This window comes from Rissa tridactyla, chromosome 5 (genome assembly GCF_028500815.1).
Source record: "Rissa tridactyla isolate bRisTri1 chromosome 5, bRisTri1.patW.cur.20221130, whole genome shotgun sequence".
Lineage (NCBI taxonomy): Eukaryota > Metazoa > Chordata > Aves > Charadriiformes > Laridae > Rissa > Rissa tridactyla.
The window spans coordinates 23191353-23212894 of NC_071470.1; the positions used below are offsets into that span (position 1 = coordinate 23191353).

Sequence of the window (21542 nt, forward strand, 5' to 3'; positions counted from 1 at the left end):
GTTGGCACAGTCCAAATGAACAAAACCCTCCAAAGTCAAGACTGGAATATTTACTGAGATTTTGCAGCTAGATATAGAGGATGATGCAGACTTAAACAGCCAGACAACACTACTACATACTGATGATGAATTGCGTGTAATCCTTGATAAAGTAACCAAAGTTATAAGTTTGCTAGACTCCCAGGTCAGTTTGTGTTTCCTCTGTGTATGCTAATTCACTCTTATGACTTGATGAAATCATAAATAACAGAAAAACTTAATCATAGAATACCAGCTTGGAAGGGACCTCAAGGATCATCTGGTCTAACCTTTCTTGGCAAAAGCACGGTCTAGACAAGATGGCCCAGCACTCTGCCCAGATGAATCTTAAAAGTGTCTAATGATGGGGAATCCACCACTTCCCTGGGGAGAGGATTGCAATGGCTGATTGTTCTCATTGTGAAAAATTTTCCTCTTGTGTCCAATTGGAATCTCCCCAGAAGTAACTTGTATCCATTACCCCTTGTCTTTTCCATGTGACTCCTTGTAAAAAGGAAGTCTCCGTCTTCTTTGTTGCCACACTTTAAATACTGAAACATGGTGATAAAAAACTTTTTATCAGACCCTTTTTAACAGACCCTTAACTCTGGATTTTCCAATACATGTAGTACAACAAATAATGAGGAACAAGGCAATGAGGTGAAAAAGGGTTTACATCATTGTTATTTTGAATAATTGGGCAATAAATTCAAAATATAGTCAAATAAAGCAATGTCAGCCACTGTATTTCTGAATGAAGAGGAGAGCTCTGAAACAAATGGACACGGGCTTCTGAATATAATAGCACATTACAAATTACAGGCAAGGTTACTGAAGAAAAGCTTAAAATCACTAGTGTATTAGTAAAGCTGAGTATGATATTAGAATAAAAACTAGAGACAGAAAGCAAAAGAAAGAATGGTCTTAATTATGAAAATCAGGTTTTTGCTAGAAGAATTATTCACTGTCTCAAAGCTAAAATAACAAATATATATTACAGACTGATTGGTAATTGCTACAATAGCAGGATTTTATATGTGTACATATATGTACATTCCAGGTTCTGACCTTGATTGCAATATTTTGTGAGTCAACTTCTGCAGTATTTATGTTTTATCAATCAGGTATTGTTATCTGAGTCTTTGACTGGAGGTCTCTGTTTAATTACTTCTGACTCAAAAAGCGAATAGAGTGTAGGAGTGGTTGGGAAATGTCAGTGCCATTTAACAAACAGAAAAGTGCTGCATTTTTATGAAGTCTTGAGTTTGATGAACAGAAGACCACATAAATTATGTCAAGTCTTGAGCTCATTGTTCAGAAGAGGCAAATAAAAATATCTACTATATGAGGGACAAAGTTGCTTACAATTAAAAAAAGTTCACAGGCACTGTAGGATGCAGTTTATAACCACAAATCTGAGGGTTTTTTTGGAATTTAATTTTTAAGTCAAACTCTAGATCCAATTAATTGCTGGACTGTTCCTATCTTTCACCATTGCTTAACTCTGTTCACCCATCCATCATGCTTATGGATCTTAGTGTAAGGTGGTGCTTATTTAGTTTAACATTTCTAGTTGTTTTACATATGCCGTTTGGCAACAACAAAGAAATAGTAACTTTAAGGCAGGTAAGATTTAAGACAATTAAGGAAAACAAAAGGATAGATTATAGACCAGAATTAGTAATGGCAGGGATCAAGCTAGTAGCAGGTAGCTCAGCTTGTTAAGGATATAACATATATGCCCCCTTTATGAAAATGAAGTAAAATTAATTCAATACCTGAGTTTTTAATATAGAATAGTCATTTGAAGTATATTAAGCTAGATGAAAATTTTACAATGAGTGATGAAAAGCAAGAGTAGCAAAGGTATCTCTATTCTAAGAAGATATAACACGTGTAGTTCTTACAAGAATGAGGATTATGGTCTCAATTTAATGAAATAATAAAACATTTTATCAAGTTTGATATGACATGATTTGCATTTGATTACTTGCATGCTTAAATTTTAGGCAGGTAATTATTTGATTACCAAGCGAATTGAAAGTAATAACTCAACTTCTTTATTGTAGTAGCAAGAAGGCCACGTAATGAAGTTTTGAAACATATATATATATCTATCTGTGTCTATGGCTTGCCTAAACTGAGATGATTTTACTTAAAATTCTCCCTTTTTTTTTTTTCCCCTACTACTGTCACAATTCAAAACATGTCTGGCATGATAAAACTGAGTGATCCTCCAAGCAACTTATAGACCATTAATAACTTTCATGTTCAGCTGGCAAGCTAATACAAGTATGTATCACATACATATCTGCCTAATTTTGGTGCTGAACTTAGTTCACCTCCACTGGGTGTTTGATAATTTGTTTGTGAGGAATGTGTTCTTGATATAATCAATAATTTTAATATGTTATAGTTCACACTTGTGTAATACATTTACAGTGAATACAGTTCTGTTTAGGATTCATTGCCTTTAATCACATTAAAAGACATTTAAACTATCAGAAGACTAATTATACACAGGTAACAGCTGCTTCAACTTGAAATGGAGACTGGAGTCTCTTCATAGTAGCCTCTTCCCTTTACATTCCATCTGAAAAGCTATTTTTCATGAACATAGAAATTAAGTTTTTCTATTAATTTCCAGAAGTAAATCCTGAAATTCTGTAATTTACGCTACTGGAAATCAGTGACAAAGCAAAATTTTATCCATGAATCACAGATGTCGAACTAGTTATCGTAATCTGCTTGGGCTTGTCTGTTGGTTGGTTTGGTTTATTTTTGACTAAAACCGAGAATAACAAAGAACTCAACTTTTATATTTATTTATACTGAGACTGCACTTTTCCTTGTTTTTCTAGGGACAAGTACTCTTTTACAAAATCAACCAGTTTCGTACTGCAATAGCAACAGCACAATGTAGAAAAAAATAACAGGAAGTGACAAGGCGAAAGAAAAACAGGAGGCTATCTTTGATGTCCAGATAAGTAATAATAAAATGCAAACATGGCAACAGGTCTAAATGAAATACAGCTTTAAGTATGGAACACCTGTGGTTGGAATAACTTTCTGGAAATGTCCAGTTCTCTCTGCCAGTTACAGAGAGAATTTGGGATCTGAGTTTAAGTTGTAAGAAATTATTCATCAGATGTCTAACTTAATCAACATAGATGTTACAATTGCAGCTTTGCTCAACATGTTATTTCATGGATAATGAACATATTTTTATTACTAGTGAAATACTATATTGCTTTATAGACTGCACAATATATTTATCAAGTTAAATTAATGGCAAATACTCCACAAGATGATTCATTTGCTTTTAAAACTAAATATGTAACTTCATAAATATGTCGTCACTGATTATGTTAGCGCCCAGATTGTATAGATGATCAGATTGTACAGAAGATGGTTTATCTCTGTTAGTGAGACAGGTGTTACGCAGAGACTTTAAAACAAATTTAAAGTCAGGACCACCCAAAGTTACTGTCATAAATCTCTCCACTATTACCTTTCTTGTACCAAAGCCTCAGCTTAATGTGGTCATTTCAGTTTCTTTAGGTATTTACAGCAAAAAAAGGCCACAGAAATGACGAGCAAGAAGATTGCCATTTTATACTCCAGCTTGCTTTCCAGTACCATAATCTAATGAAGAAATTAAAGCAAGACAGTGCTATACAACAGAGAATACATTAAAATGGAACCAAGGTACGTCTTTAAGGTGATGAGAAGAAAGATTTCAGAAGATCACCACGTAAACTTTTTTGTTAGTTCTACCAGTGTCTGCATAAATTTTTAATACATCTGAAAAAAAGACAATGAAGGTAGTATTAAAGTACTCCTGCACAGTGATTTGCATCTTCAACGACATTCTTTTGACATGTATTCACAGCAAGAGCCTAATTTGAGGATTTGCAGTGAGCTTTCTAAATTATACCTATATACGATTTATTTGATCATTTGTAAGAACTGAAATCCATGCACCTTTAAGGAAAGGAAAGTGAGAAACCAAAGTAAGTGAAAATAGGCTTAAAAGACAACTGACCTTTTTCCACTTCATTCAGATTAGCAGCTTGCAGTGACAAAGACAGAAGAGACAAGAGACTTTTTACATTGTAATACAACAGCAGAGCACATTAAGCTAATGCACAACTATAGCAGCAGAGAGGTTGATATAGCAAAATGAAGCAAGCTTCAGAGCCTCACCTACAGCAGAGCAAAACAAACAGAAAAGGTAAGAAGTACGTGCCACCGGTGGCATAAGAAAGGCTTTACTTCTGGATCAATTAGATCTGTGATCTAATGGCTGATGATAATGAGCAAGAGAAATGATCATCTGTAATCTATAGAATGTACATAAAATGACCTGAAGTTTACTAGGCTGAGGTTAAAATAAAGGAGATGATAATGTTAAGAGAATAGCAAGGTTAAAGAGTGCAGGACATAGTGGGGTATTTTAAATGTTTTATTTCTCAAGGCTTCATCAGACACCCTGAGTGTCCGCTGATTCCTTTTGCTTACTGTTGTTTCACGCTTACAGTCTGTGATTTTAAGAAAGCTCATCGTATAGTGCAAATACCATTCTTTGTCTTGCCAACTGTAACTGTGGAGGTAACTGTAAAACTTAACTGAGGCAGAGAAAAATGGATTACTGATTCTGAGGCTACAACATAATAAGCTTTTTTTAATTGTTTGGTTTTAAATCAACAGTGCGCCCTTGCGAAGTGTCTATTTTGAAGGGATTGTTACAAAAGTTGAAAAGTGTCTGTTTGGTTTTTCACTGCAACATTCTTTACAACAGTTTTTGTAGTTTTTATATGTATTTTGAGAGTTAATTTGAGATTCTAACTAGGCCTCCACATGTAAACAAAACTTTAGAGAAGAATGATTTACATTTCATACCAGCAGGTTTCAGCTGACTTTTTCCTTATACTCTGCTACTGAAATGTAAAGCGTATTTGCAGATAAGCATTCACACAGAAAAATATTGTGATCTGGTGCACTTCCACAGTCAGTACATATATGCTGTGACATCTTGAACACAGACAATTTGAAGTATTGCCAACAGAATGAAAAGAGAACCGGACAAGCCTACGGTGGTATTTTCCTGGTAGGTATGCCGTCCCAGTCTCCAACAATTTACAGCTCAGGGACTTTCTGCGCTAGAGACAAGTCTCTCTGAATTTAAAAATCTTTTTTCCTACTGAATATATTAGCCTCTTTTCCTGATTGTGAACCTACTTTTCCCAGCTAGTACATTAATTCATTTAGTGAAAAATACCTTTCATAAGAAAACACATTAGCAATACGCATATCTGATTTTAACCTGTTAGAACAGATACCAAAATCTAAACGTTTACATAAGATTTGAAAATGAAAATCATTCATGAAAATTGATGTATCCATACCGGACAGCGATTTTGTTATTTATCTGTCAAATCAGTCTATAGGCCAGAGAAAAAAAAATCCTAGAAATAATTTGCTACCTCGTACACACCTGAGGCAACTGTAGGATTACGTTTTATTCTGAACACTACGATTTCTAGATCCTGATGTGTCCAGGCTACTGTCAGTTTAATTCTTCACACTGAAGGTTATTTAACTATTATGCAAGATCAAGGATGATGGACATGAAGACCTCTTGACTAGCTCAATGTTTTATATTTTCTCCTTACAATTAATCTCAAAAATGACTTATGCTCTCGCCCATTGTGTCCTATCCTCAGATGCTTTGTAAGATTTGTAGTATGCTTTGTAGTGCTTTGTAGTGCTTTTTAGATGCTTTGTAGTATCCTGTGGATTGAAAAACCTGAACTTTTGCTACAATTTTTGCCCAACATCAATAAAATGAGTTGAGGCTCTGGTGTTGTATGTTTTAAAAATACACGTGTCTTTGTATTTGATAACATGTTGAAAAAAATCCGATGAGATAGTGTAAATTCTCACCATTTTTTAAAAAACAGAACAGCTAAACTTACTGATTACAAGTAGATTGTTTTGGTTTATTTTCGAGTTGGTGAAAAGATTCTCACCTACTCACATGACCTACTGACTTTGGTAGCGATTATGAGCAGTCATTGCATCTGCAAAAGCGAATCTCTTTTTCTGAAAGAATTACAGTTAGCAAACAAAACACTTGCCATGCAAACTCATAGTATTGTCCTTTTAGAATTATATGAATCAAATTAAAAATACACTTTCTTGTATTTTGACTAAAGAAGTACAACCGCAATACAAACATCAAAGACGTTACCGATGTTTACACTCTCCTTTTTGCTCTAACCATATAGATGTGTAGAGTAATGCTACGATTGCCGTTTCAGTTGTAAATGTAAAATGTACATTTCAATTACAATATTACAGAAATGCAACAGCGCAATTAATCAAAGTTTTAGGCTAGCACATATAAACAAGCCTTTGTGTCCACTCCATGCATATTTAATACAAAACAGTCCCCCCCATGGCATACTGTGAATACAAGAAGTTATCAACTCTAGCAGTTAAATGCACCTAGAGCACTGTCAAAAATGAAGAAATGAATGACACAGGTAAAAACACCTGCAAAGCTGCAGAAGAAGAATGCACTTGCAAATGAATTGTACACTATCCAATGGATATATGAAACCTCTTAGCACAAAGCCACGGAACAGCAATACTGGACTGATGGGACTTTGGTTTGCTTTCTGCCAGCCTACACAGTAGAATATCTGATCCCATTTTTAAAGGACACAGCAACTGACCCTGGGGGAGCTGAAGGTTATCTCACATATAGCTGAAATACTAGTTATAGGAGAAATAGCAAACACCTGTCTTTACTTATTGATGCTGTTACCTGTTATTTGTTTCTAAGGCTTGATTTGTCAATTGCTCTTAGGTATTAAGGTATCAGTGCTTGGCAAAACAGTATTTTGTCTAAGCAGAAGATTATGTCTGTTCTTCCAGACCTGGACCATCCACTTATTATTAAATACCTTATTCTGGCTACTTATACTTTTAACCTGTATTGCTGTAGGTATTGTAGCTTAATCTGTATGGGGAAATTTCTACCAAACATTAATCCAGCATAAGTACTGGATGAATACATATATTAAATTATGAAGTTGTACTTCTTATTCTTGTGTTCTATCATCTCCACTCACTGCAGGTTTCCAAGGTTTAAATATTGACTTTAAATTTGAATACCCTAAAACATTTGAGCAATCCAGTAGGTTGTAGAACTAATGGTGGAAATACCTTGGATTAAAAAGGAGTTAGCTGTGTTTTCAATAAATGAAATTAATTCAGGAATTCACCTCTCCTCTCAGTTTTCCAGAGCTCCAATTTGATTGATCGATTAAAGTAAAGATATAGGATGACTGAGTAGAGTTAATTCTCAAGTTATGGTGGATTTTACATTTCTTTTTTATGCATTTCAAATCATGGTTTTGTGAATTAAAGCTCTGTGTTCTCCTAGTGGTCAACCAGCTGATAGAAAATAGATCCGTCTAGTTAGTAAAACTATAAACCAGATCAATGTAAACAATAGATCCTACTTCTTGTTCTCCAGTGTTGCTGTTCTAACTATCCTCCATTCCCACAGGGATGATGACAGCAAGCAAGAAACCCTCTGTCTTAAAGAGAAGGGAGTGCTTTGGCTTGGCCGCCAACTGATAGAAACAAATAATTAGACACTCTTTAATGATCCTTCCTTTTTTTTGTGTGTGTGCTAGAACAGAAGGCATCACACTCTGCATTAATGTTTCTAACGGAGGGCAGGAAAGCATCCAGGGGTGCCAAATTCAGTTCCTTACTGGCAGACAGATCCTTTTCTGGCCTGTTAGTAACATGAGGTATACAGGATAACAGCAGAGTGTTTTTCAGATTTCTGCAGGTACAGAGGTTCTTCATTGGGGCGTCTGGGTTAGGTAAACAGTAGAGAGGGACGCATTTTGAATGATCTTTTGAATATCAAAATGCTGTCATTTCAAAATTAACAAAGGAATTAATGAGTGGTCATTAGGTCTACTTTTGACTACGAACCATAGAGGTGAAAACTATGGAGGGAAACCTGGCTTTAAGTCAATTGTAGAGTAGCTACTAATTCACCTACAAACTGAAAAATAATATTGTTCTGGTGGCAATTCTTCATTTTCCTGTACTTTCTCTTATACTCCTACCTGTATATTCAGGTGGACAAAGGCAAGTATAGTTATTAATTCCATCCACGCAAGTAGAATTATTTTCACAGTCATTGTCTTCACAGTCATCAACATTTACTTCACAGTGTTCACCTTCAAATCCATCTGCGCAAGTGCACCTGTAATACAGAAGACAAAACTAACCACGTGGACATTTTAGTTGGGGAGACCAGACAAGAAGTTCTAAAATTAATAGGTACAATAATTCATAATCATGATCCCATAAAGGAACGTGGTTGATACAGTGTAAAAAAGGATATAATAAATGTTACCAAAATATTTTTCATACTTTTAAATTACAAAAAAAAAATTCTAAATTTGTGTCTTAATCTTTAGTTTAAGGAGCTTCTTAAATTAAGTCACTTAAAATTCCTTTTGAAAGCGTGCTACCTATATATTATAAAATTAGATTATATTTCTTATGGAAAGTGATGCTTTTGTTGTTTTAAACATGTGGAAAAGACTGGAATCAGGGATTAGGATGTAATAGTAGTATTCCACCGTCATTCAGTTAAAAGCACCAATATAAAGCTCTGTTTAACATTCCATGCACAATACATGCATTAATATATAAAAACAAAGCTTGTATAAAGTCTTCGAAGCAGTAATTTTTTTTACTTTTAAGTATGTTTATACAAAACCAATACATCAAAATAGATAGTAAATGTAAAAGATCACCTAAACATGACTACACATACATTTTCATGTAATATGCACTGTCTATAATTTCTGCAGCTTTCATATGAGAGTGCTTTGCTTTTCAAAATATGTAGTGTTTAAACAAATAAATGAAAAAGGTCAAATTCTGACGCATGACTACATCACTTCAAATTCAAGAGGCATAATATTAAGATGTATACACTTAATTTTTAATAGAAAACTATTTAATCTTTGGGCAGAATTTGGATTTAAAAATAAGAATAATGTCATAATGAATTGCAGGATAATGAATTGTATCTTTTTGAAGTGTCGTTTCTAACAAGCTTGAGGTCTAGATTATTAAATGACTAATAATTTCACGTAAGAATGCTAAAGAACTTTATTTCATAATTCATGAAGTACATCTGGAGTAATTGTACTGTGTGATTAAATAACTCAAGATTAAAAACGCTCACAGCATGTTTATCTGCTGGCATAGTGAGTTTCAAATGAATCATTAATTTTCTGTTTCACTGGGATTTACATTTTATCATTTACATGCTGTCTGTTGAAGTAATACAGACGACAACAGATGAATTGTGAGATTTTTTCAGCAGGGAACTAGCTAGCTATTAATTAGCATAATGAAGTCAATACTATGTTGTCTTGACCTGATATGCCTCAACTAATCACAATCATTTGTTATTGTTTTTAACAGTTTCAAAGCTTTAGAAGCCTTCCAAGGACGATGACATGTTCTGAAAACTTCAGAAGCACTGAAAAATCTGCCTTTGTGGTGCACTTACCAGCAAACACAGAGAACCCAAAGATTAACACCAAAATTATTTCAGCATATAAAACTCAGTGTTTTTTTCATCCTGTTATTACAATTAAAAATAACCTACCAGAAACCATCTTTTTCTCCTTCTTTCAAATGACAAGTTCCGCCATGGTGGCACGGATTACTAATGCAAGCATGAATGGGAATATCACAGTCTTGACCCTATGCAGGGAACAACAATTATTATAATTTAAGAAGAAAATACAAAGATTAGTTGAAGGGAGTCAAAAAAACCTTAAAGGTTGATAAGGAGAAGCTTACATTTCAGTAAGCTTTTTCCTCTTCATTCAGTACCTACCTTGAAACCATATGGGCAAGTACATCTGTAGAAGTCAACTGGATCATTGTTGCAGGTTCCATCATTTTTACATGGATTTGATAAACAGGGGTTACACTTAGCGAGAATATTAACATCCACGGGCCCTTAAAAATAGAAATTGGATAGTCAGAAACAATCAACTAATAATTTATATTTGACAGGATATATCTGCCATGTTGCTTTAAATTTTAAAATGAAATTTATTTTTTAGACTTTGTGGTGCTTCTATATGAATGGAATGCTGGGCTGTCCTTCATTCTTTTGACGTGACCAAATAAATTTGGGGTTGGATTTTTGGTTTAATTATCATTTTTTTTAAAAAAAAAAGAAGCTGACTCTAAAGCCATTTCCATATCCCCAGTCTTTGAAATCTGTACATTTCTGATCACGATAATTACCTTTCCTTTGTATTAACAAAATGAAGAATACAATTTCAGCTGTTGTCTCTTTAGGACGTAAAAATTGCCCAGGTGAAAAAAGGCTATCACATTTTGCAATCCTTCCCTCGATGGTCTTACTGAGAACACTATTTTGAATGTATTTTTGTTTTAATTTATTTTTTATCTGCAGGATCACAGAGATGACAAAATGAACCACTAAAATTACCTGTAAGTTGGGTGAACATCTATAAACTGTAATGTAAACTGCATTGCCCAAGCTATCTCACTGTAAATAGCTCTGTATTGCTCCTTGCTCCCTCATGGAGTCAGCCACAGTTCTGTGCATTACTGCATTAGTTGAGCCCACAAATAATGCAAACTGTACCGTGAATCTATGTGCAAATGAGGGCTGCAATCTATGCTTGCAGTCTAGTTTCTTATATTAATGATTATAACAACAGAATTCAGAAATGAATATTGACAAAACCTTAAGTTTCAGAAGCTAGACTTAGAGCTTTGGCTTACATAAATCTTATCGCTATTATATAAATATATTTGACATATTTCTTTATTTTGCTGTTGTTTTACAATTTTAATACAGCCTTTTCATGATGAGTTTTCAAGTTAGGAACCATCAGGTTGGTTTGGGTTTTTTTTTGTTTTGTTTGTTTGGGGTTTTTTGTTTTTGTCTTTTTCTTTTTTTGTCAAAGAAATCGCTGGTTCTTTGTTAAAACTTAGAAATCACCTGTATATAAATAAGGATTCATTTTCATACACTTTGCGATAGAAAAAAGTTTGATTACTGTAAAAGAAAATGTGTGACTTGTCCAAATGCCTATTAAGAGGATGAACATACAATCTCTACTATCGCCAGCTCTATTGCCTGATGACATTACTGCCTCCAGCTTAATTTTAATTTCACCTACAAAAATAAACTTCAGTTATCCACAAGTGATTTGCACATTTTAAGGAATAACCAGTGTTTTCTTCTAACTAGACACAAATGCCAAACTCCTGAGACCTACTGGTGGAACTGCCTGATTGCTCCATAACAGGTTTAACACAAAAAGAGCCAGACTGCAAAGTTCCCAAAGCTAACAGGGCACTTTTACTGAGATATTGGGCTTTGGGGTTGTATTTTTTAAACTTAGATTTCTTAACTATCTTTACAGAATTAATCTCAGATAAGCCATTGTAAAGGATCTGGCATGGAAGGAAGCCATGGGATTATAAGGATTCATTAGGGCGTGTTAAACAATGAGAGGTTGAAATTTTTTTTTAATTTTTTTTTTTTTAAATCTGCAGTTGCTGGTTTCCTTCTATGTCACAGCTTGCAGGCAAATCCAAAGGGATGAACACGGTAATCTGTGATAAGATTGCCAAAGCCGCAATCTGTATGGATCATTGACTATTCTTGTCTTTATTACCTTATTTTGAAAGAGAAATCTATACCTAATTAAAGTTTCTGTTAGACCAGCAAACAGCAGAGGTATAAAAGTTGAAACAAACACCATAGTATCTAGAAAGCCCTGCCTGTGTACTCTAGACTATTGCTGATTATTGCTAGAGTACATTAAGAGGTTCTGTGAAAAAAAAAATAAGGTGCAAGAGGCACATACTGTAAAAAAAAAAAAATAAATTGTAACACTGCTGTAGCTTGGAAGTCTATGCTTCCTTGAGTCAACTGTTTATTCTGAACATCACATCCTCTTGTCTACTTCTCATGCAATAAAATGCTGATTATTTGGCATGAATTAAAAAATATTCAGTAACTATGGTTATTTTCCCAAACAGATTAGCAATCTAAGTCTCACTTCCAAAACAGAGCCAGAAAATGGGAACCTAAGTCTCAACAAGATACTAAACAACACTGTATATGATTTTGTGCTGTAAACGTTTATTTCAAACTATTATATATGTAGTATCCAATAAAAAATAACATTTTGATTCATCATTCTTCAGTTCTAAGATCAAAAATTTGAAGTGTTCCAGATATTTTTACTAGAAGTGTAATGAAAAGGCAGTTCTGGAACCTATTTTCATTTGCACTACACCGTTCCATTCCTCTTTCTGCTTGCATGTGTTAAAAGACTTGTATACGAAGAAGAATTGTTTAGTTTTTCATATGTAGACATATATATTTTTGAATAAGCCCTAACTGGAAAAAAAATCCTTAAAATAAAAGAAAAAAATATGCAGTATTCTTTTCTAAACAGTGAAAACCTAACCGTATTTTACTGACATAGACACACACATGAAGCTATCTATTATTTTTGAAGAAAAACATGACACAAACCCTCCCAAAACCAACTTCTAGATAAACCTGTTGCAAGAAAAACTTTGAGCTCTGACATTTTTTCAGTCCTATTCTCTCTTGCATATGGCCTCAAAATCAGTATCTACACTGCCTCACTTATGCTAAAGCTGCTAATTAAATCACTGATTTTAGTACAATGCAGTGGAAACGATCATTTCAGATACTTTTCAGACCTTAAACCCAGGCTTTTGAAAGAACAAAACTGTTCATACAATACGTTAAATGATATATCATGAAGAGTCAGCTGTAAATTCATCAAAGGGGAAAACAAACAATAAACATGCATGTCTTAGGAAAGAAGTTTGCTTGAGGTACACAAAAGGAAGGTCAGAAGGTCCGTTCTTAAGCAGATGATCCATTCCAGATCTACTTACAACCTTACCTGGTATCAGAAAACCACAAGGCCCTGGAATCTCTAGAAGCAGGGCATGGATGGTAAAGGGGTAAAAGTAAAAGATTGAGAATCTGTTAGAGGCCACATAAAAAAAGAAAAGAACACCCATAAATGTAGAAAAAACAGCTGAAAGAAGAAAATACTAAGGAATGATTCCTGGAGTGAAAAAATTCATAAAATTAGAGTAAGGTACAGTGATTTTATGGAGCTTTATAACTGATATGAGACTTCATTTTAAAATGCTCATTTTCACTGGGAACTATTCATTATGTAAGTAAAATTCAAGCATCCATTTCACTTTCAGTCGAATCCAGAGGTACTGCTAAGAGGGAATAACACGCTACTCTTTTCCTGTAAATATATACACAATAGCAGACCACCAACAGATATTCCAAAAACAGTCCTCTCACTCGTAGCCTGAAATTTTGGTTCTAATAGGAATATAGCATCTTCCTAATTTCTATTCAGCAGTTCATTTTTAAGCAAAAGATAAATTTACTTATCTTTGAGTAACAGACACATAATGTCTTACAGGGCCATCATGTCATTGAAAAGCTGCTGATTTGCAATCTGTAATTATGAGCATCTTCATAGGACAGTGGCAGGAAAATTATTTTCTCTCAAAGGTATCCATAATACCAGATCTCCACTCTTGGAAGTGAAACAAATACAGTTCTTACCCTGCATAATAATATAAAGGATATTTTCTGGTGGGCAAGGGGGACTAAGATGTATTTTCTGGATTGTCTGACAGAAATGTAACAATGATTGTAGGCAGGGGTGGTACAGTTTTTAAAACTGACAGAGCTGGAAAATAACCAAACAGGTCCTTCATGTCCATGCAAATATTCTTTCACTTATATTCCTTCAACAGGGTGTAATAAGAGCACATCTGCAATAATGTTCAGTGGATGCTTGTAGAGAAAACCATCAGCCTGGCCAGCAAACGTCCTATCTGAAATCAGACTAAGAGATTTTGCAACAGATGAGCGTCATATGCAATGAACACTGGCGTGACCTCAGAGATGTACTGTTGAAAAACTGCAAGAAGGATTTGGAGGGAGGGATAATTCATTGGTGCCACAACCAACAAAATGGGTTCCAGTGATTTTTGCTTACAAAAAAGTTTTTTGACAGAAAGCCTAAGAAGACTAAATAGGATGAACATGCAGTAAAGAACAACCTTGGATGAGACAAACTCCGACAAAGTCCCATTGTGTTTTTATGGAAAAAATTACAAAGCGATTAAGCTCACCTTTGAAGATACATTAAGAGATGAGTAAGTCAAAATAGCCTGAAGGTTATCTAGACTGCGAGACTTCTACAAGACTTAAAATCATATTTATCTGATGCCTCAGAAATAACTATAAACTTAATAACAGCTTACAAGTATAAGGACATGTAAATTTTGTTGGTTTGGTTTTTATTTTTTGTCAATTGGGGATTTCAATGTTTCTAAATCAGGACCATGAAAAATGAAGCTACAGCAGAAGTTTTCTGTGTTTTCAACATATTTAAGAAGGCAGAAATGGATGGAATAGAGGAAGATTAAACGATAAAACAAACCAAGTTCTCTCTCCACGTGAGTAAAAAAGGTACTTCTTTAACCAAAAAAAAAAATAGTAAGGGCCAGAAAAAGAACCTAGGAATTAACAGACAATAATATTAGTTGTGATATAAATGCCAGCAACATTGGTATCAACATGGACATAAATAGTCTTGGTCCAAACCCTGGGAAACCTCCCCATATAACAACATTTTAGAAAGAGACCTCTATAGAGGTAATCACATCCCTTTATCTACAGGGTGGTTTTTGTTTTTTAATTTTTTTTTTTAATGCTTTCTTCTGGAATATCAAAAGAAGCATTCTGGACATATTGGTGCAATTAATTGCAGACTGCAAGGATTATGGATGTATTTACAGTTTTTACTGTAAACAGTCTGAAGGAAAAGGACTAAGGGAATTGTAGACGTTTAAACTGTAGTTCATGACTGAGACAGTACCAAGTACCTCTGTACATCCATGTGCTGGGGAATACTGTACTGCAAGTCCAAAGACTTTGTTCTCCATCTATCTGAAAAGCAATAGGTATTGAAGTCTTTAAAATAAACAGAGGTCCTGAATGGAACCAATGGCTACATCCCTAATATGAGGAGGAATGATGACAAGGCTGGTGAAGATGCTATAATAACTGTATTTAGAGCACACGGGACTCTTATTTCACAGCTCAACTATTTGTAAAAATTCAAAATCGACACTTCAAAGAGAAAAAAACAACAACAATACCTTGGCAGGTAAATTTTTTAGAAGGAGTTGTGAGAAGAAGTTTATCTGACATTTCTCCAGGACCAGCACAACGTGCAATACCAGGTTCTTTGTATTCTGATTTTACCCAGTCAGATAGCCACTGCATGTTACAATCACAATACAGAGGATTTGCTCCAATAGCCCTGTGGAAAACAGACAAACAAAAAGGGAATAAAGTTTTAAATGGCTGCTTTTAAAAAGGGAAGCCAGAAAACCGATTGGCAAAAAGACCTTCAAACCACAAACCTGCCCTCCCTCCACCACATTGACCATAAGAGCATGAAGTGTCTGTATTTGTGTTCTAAATCAAGAAGTGATGGTTTTAGCACTAAACTTGGTCCAGAAACCTAGCTATTCTTAGCTGCATTATGTGTGAACTTTGCAGAGTTAATACTAACTAGCTCTGTTTCACCCTGGGCATGTAATGGCCAAGATCAGCTGCATCAGTGGAATGAAACTGATACTGGGAAATTAAGTTAGCAAGAATAAAGTATTTCTTCCGAAGCAGCCAAGGCAACCCCACAGAGTTCCACCCTGATATTTTTCCTTTTCAGTTTATGGCTCCCAGGCTGGTACAAACCATCTGTTTCTAAGCTTCCAAATTTGATTTAATTATTTCCTATTTGGAGCTCTCCCACTGAACTCACAGCTATGTGCAGAATTCTGTAAGAGGTCTCTGCTGCGTAAGTAAATAAAACTACATTATCCTAGCTTTGTGATATTTACATAAGAATTGCCTTGTTATGAAAGCAAATCCATTTCTTTAAATAAATATGATTTTTTTAAAATTAAAAATAATTTAGCTTAGCTAGAGATTTTCAGAATTAATTTCTGTAAAGGCTCTTTAAGTGTCTGTTTTCTCTGCTAGAAACTATAAATAGTCTTAAAACTCTGAGAACAATGATATGTTGTGTAGTTAATTTGGAGGATCGAAGCATTGTGCTATTCTTTAAAGATGTGCTCATATTCCTTTTAAGAAATACAGTAACCATAGAACTTTCAACAGATAATCTTGACATGTGCACGCACTGTCAAATGGCAATATTAGAACACCCTCATTGTCCAGATGTTTCAGTGCTTCTTTTCAGATTGTTCCACAACTTTGGATCGATAGGTCTTCTAGAGATACAAGAAAATCTTTGACAAGCAACAGCGGTAGAAACTACCACGGCTGAAACACTCTTTTCTGCCACACTGAGCAGGAATCCCCCTCGAGCATTGCTACATAATTCCAGCTGAACACAAGAAAATATATATCTAGTTGTTTAGTTAGGCTTAAGCCAGAGTAGTAACAAAAATCAGACCTAGCGACAGGAAACTTGCCATGCAAGGAGAAACACATAGAACTTGTCCACTCCACATTTGCCAGACTGAATGCCAGCCTGAATGGAGATAACACCATTGCTCTGCTAAAATCAGAATGTTAGCAAGGGTAACTGGTGGCCATTAAGAAACAAATAACAGCAACGGCAATCAAATCTATATAAGTTTTACTGATGTTTCATGCAGATAACCTAGTTTAATAGTGGCATTTGAATGGATTGTCAATGACTTAAAGCTTAATCAGTATCATCAGTTTTCTGAGAAATGGTAAATTAAATGTAAATGTCTAATACTGAACTAGAAACAGATAATTAAGTTTTTAACAACTGCAGCTGTTCAGAAACACAAAAACCAGATACACCTAAAGGCACTAGTCAACTTACTCCTCAATTGCAGGCAAGGATTTAATAACTATCTATAAACACAATGAAGTTTATAGATAGGTAACTTGTTCTAATCTAGATTCCCACTGCAAATTAAAATCAGGAAAAGTATTGCCTCAAATTATGTTCTGAAATCAGATGCCATGTATTTAATGTCAACTTAGCTGACACAGAATCATAGGATAATTTAAGGCGCTCTGGAGGTCATCTAGTCTCACCTCCTGCACAAAGCAGGGCCCACTTCAAAGTCAGAGGCGGGATTGCTCAGGGCTGTGTCCAGCTGAGCTCTGAAAATCTCCAGGGATGGAGATTCTTCTGCGTCTTTGGGCAACCTGTTCGTTCCAACGCTGAACCACACTCACAGTGAAGAGTTTTTCATTATGTTCAAACTTTCTTTGTTGCAGCTTGTGATTCTTGACTCTTATTCTTCACTGCGCACTTCTAAGAAAAATCTGTCTCCATCATTGCTCTAATCCCCTTAGAGGCTTAAAGACTATTAGGTCCCTCCTTGGCACCTCCTTCTCCAGGCTAAATAGCCTTTAGCCTCTCCTCACAGCTCATAGGATCCAGCCACTTCCCCACCGTGCTTGCCCCTATCCTGGATTTGCTTTGCTTCATACACATCTGCTTTGTACTGGAGAAACTGACCACATATACCAGATGTGGCCTTAGGAGGGCCAAGCAGAAGGGAGTGAGTGACCACTGTCCTCAGTCACCTGGCTGCTCGGTTTCTAATTCAGCACAGAGCATCTTTATCTTTCATTGCCACAAGGGCACATGGCAGACACGTTTAATTTGCTGCCCACCAGGACGCCCAGGATTTTTCTCCGGAGCTGCTACCTCTCTGGCCAGTCCCCAGCCTGGACTGATGCATGAGCTTGTTCCAGAGCCGACCTTTGCATTTTGGCTTAGTTCAACTATATGAAATTTGCTAAACATGCCATAAAAAGTACATCTAAATACTCACAGGTGTGATAAAGCTGAAAGATCATTAAAAGCTCCTTCAGGAACAACAGAAATATCATTGCCATGTAAAGACCTTAAAAAGAAAACAAGCAGAATAATATATAAGTATAAAAATCAGCAGGTTAAATTTGCAAATTTCATCTTCTGTTAACAGTTTTCAGCTTTTCACATTTTTTTTTCTTCCAGTCCTCAGTGTTTCCAGATGTTGTGATTTTTTTAAGCTCTAACTGGCAGCCTACTCGTCATTTGATTTTTTCATCCTGATTTTTCCTAAGAAATATTAATAATACAATTATTTTAAACCGAAAGAATAAAGGTTGCTAAAAGTAGTCACACTTCTGCAAAGTAACGGCTGGATTTAGGGGTAGCAGAAAAGTTAGTATTTCTGATTTTTTCAGCAATTCCCTGAAATTCCCATTAAGTATGTTCATACATTTTTTTAATCTTTCATGGATTAATGGAAAATACAGGCATTGACTGTTCACTAATATAAGTATTAAGGTTGTTGCCCTAAATTGATAGTAAAGTTAAAGAACTAAAGACCTTATTGAGCAACAATACCGGGACTCGTGTTATCTCCCTTGAAGCAAACCTGCACAAAAATATATCTCCTTTTTCTATAAATCCATTCAGTTACATTTTTATCTAACACATATACAATTATGGTTCTTGAAATTATCCATATTTATATAAAATAATTGAAGTTACAGGAGCAGACTTAAATAATACCATGCTTGAGATACTTAAGCCAACTAAGCTATTGAATAGTTATAAACTACCCAAATGGGGGCAAAAATTACATGTTCTGCTGGGGACTTTTAAGAACGAATTTTTGCAGTTTTTTTTTTCTTAATGGCAAAGGGAAGCAGTAAACTAGACTGACTGTTCTTTATTTTCCTTTGTCCCTTTTTGTGCTCTTTCAACCATGTTTTTCCTAGTGGTAAAATGGAAAGATTTCTTGGAAGCAAAAAGTAATATTATTGATTTTCAATAGTTAACCATGATGTAATGGATTTGGAAATACTCCCATATTAAATGAAACAAGAAAGAAAGAAATTTATCATTGGAATACAAATATTCAAAATTCAATTGCAAAATCCTCTCATATACTCTTCGGAATTTATGCATACGGCATTTTTGTTAGACTTTAATACCTGTAACAAGGAAGAACATAACACAAAAAAGAAATACAGCCACGATTAAAAAGCAGAAAAGTAAAAAGCCTATGTCTGTATATACAATGTTGTCCAGGGTCACATAACTTCTTGTGCAGCATTTTGAGAATATAATTCCCCAGAAATAAGCCACTTAGATTTTTAAGGCTACGTAATTATCACTTCTCAAATACCTGATAGGTTTGAAAACCTAGTAATTTCCTACAGATTTGCTATCTGCTGTACACAAATTAAAACTCTGGAAAATAGCAATGGGTAGAAAAATAATACTTACAACAGCCTAAGTGATTTCAACCCATCAAAAGTCCGTGCAGGGATACACCTCAAGCGGTTGTAACTAAGAATTCTGAAAATATATAAAATACTGTCAGCAAGTATACCAGCCATTCAGTAAACAAAATGCAGAGCACGACCAAAACCAGCTTTTGCACACATAGGTAGTTAGGAAACAAGTTATTTTACAGCCTCCACAACAAGCAAGCTTTAATACAAACTAGATGTCCTTTCTTTCCACGACAAAAAAAAAAATACTGTAATGCTTCCAAAAAGTCACTGTTACATGTTTAAACTTACAAGGTGAGCAGCTGAGTCATGTTGCTGAAGCTCTGATTAGAAAGAGTGCTGATTCTGTTGTTACTTAAATCTCTATAAAAAATAAATTCAGAAATTCAGACCTTAAAATGACTGCCCCAGTCCTGAAACACTGTAAGTTAAACTGACAGACACATTATTTTTATTAGTAGAAGTAGTATCATCATTGGTATCAATATATAAAGCAGCAGATATTTTTATTCTCACATGCCATATACAAGCCCAGCAAGTGTTAGGCTTGATCAATGAAAAGCATTTTCATTTCAACACAGATGAAAAAGCAGCGCAATGCATTCTTATACAACAGCAATGTCCATCATGCTCCTGAGTTAATAATGCAATCCTACAGGAACCCAAGTATAGAAATGAAAGTGATGTTTTAAAGTGGAAATCATTCTAGTCATGTCCCTAATGACACCTGAGTAAATATCATCTAATACTCTACTTAACACTTATATGCTGACAACATCAAAGCCCACAGCTATTATTATAAAGAACACTATCTAAGATTTATACAGAAAACCTTAACATCTTTCTTGTTTTTCGATATTCTAATGAACAAAATCCTAAGCATAAGTATGATGGAAGCTGGAGTGGTACGCTGGTAGCTTCAAAGATGGTAGCTTCAAAGAAGCTTTGAAGTTGCTGTATTAAATGTGAATACTGCTAGTTCTTTATTCTCATATTGTGCTTTAGTTTTCATTTTATGTTGACTATTTCACTATTGTTTACTGTATTTTGTGGTGAAATACAGCATTTGTTTCCGAGGGGACCTTGATATTTCAACTTAAGAGTACTGTTGAATAGCTATGCAATATACGGATTTCTCTGCTTGAAATTTCATTAAAGCATGTAAGACCACTGACTCATAATAATAAACATAGTAGGTGAGTACAACAGAGAAATCTATTCAAAAGAGACAGAAAAAGTTAGAAATAAACCATTTTCCTTGTTAATCTGGAATTTGGGAGACTTGTGTGTAATTCCTTGTTTGGCCACAGAAGAACTATGCATAGCGTTTTGGTTTTCCAAACACAGAAGAGGAACATTCTCAACTTCAGAACAGCAGTACGAGGATACATTCAGAAGAGATTACAATAATGTGCCCCACAGGTCTTATAAATAGAGACTGTTAATACTCATCTTATTTGCATTGTATTTACTGTTCATCTATAATTTAGTGCATCACATTTGTCTGCTAAATTGATTGGGTGTATTTTCTGATTAGGAGGTAAAGTTATATGATTTCTGGCTGCATTTGTCAAAAATAGACCGTGAGTACCTAATTTCTGTGATGGTAGCCTTGTCACTATGCCTCTAATTAACCTAATCTCTAGATGTATATCTAGTCTCCGCCAATACTGTTACTGCTCACAGTCCAATCTATACACTTACTTCTTGTACTGAGGTTCCAAAGTTTGTATTTTCTGTGTGCTGCAAGTTAGACCTTGTATAACTTCCTTAAACAATCCACAAATATTTCCTATAGGAATTTTCCTGATGTTGTTTGCAAAATACGAGAAGTTTTGGAAACACATTTTTTCTAAATTTGTGACCACGACCACTTTTGTCTAGCATGAGGTAAATAAAAGGAAATCAAGTTCTTGTTTTTGAATGCCAAACCATTTTCAATTTTTGCAGCAAAGCTCTAAATTTAAGGGATTTTGTTACTCCCTTCCACTTTTTATTCTGATTATAATGAAACCACAAA

General features: G+C 34.8%; 1 protein-coding gene across 5 annotated transcripts in view; it reads right to left on the reverse strand.

Moving 5' to 3' along the window:
- SLIT2 (slit guidance ligand 2) overlaps positions 1 to 21542 on the reverse strand; it is a 266165-nt gene that overhangs the window by 28012 nt on the left and 216611 nt on the right. For 4 of the 5 annotated variants that reach the window (XM_054202905.1, XM_054202904.1, XM_054202908.1 and 1 more), the window contains 7 exons: positions 19814 to 19885; positions 19515 to 19586; positions 18067 to 18138; positions 15373 to 15536; positions 9974 to 10098; positions 9740 to 9837; positions 8175 to 8314 (listed from right to left, as the gene is read on the reverse strand). In XM_054202905.1, coding sequence (XP_054058880.1) covers positions 8175 to 8314; positions 9740 to 9837; positions 9974 to 10098; positions 15373 to 15536; positions 18067 to 18138; positions 19515 to 19586; positions 19814 to 19885 — 743 coding nt within the window. The remainder of the gene's footprint in view (positions 1 to 8174; positions 8315 to 9739; positions 9838 to 9973; positions 10099 to 15372; positions 15537 to 18066; positions 18139 to 19514; positions 19587 to 19813; positions 19886 to 21542) is intronic. The other variant, XM_054202906.1, reaches the window with a different exon arrangement.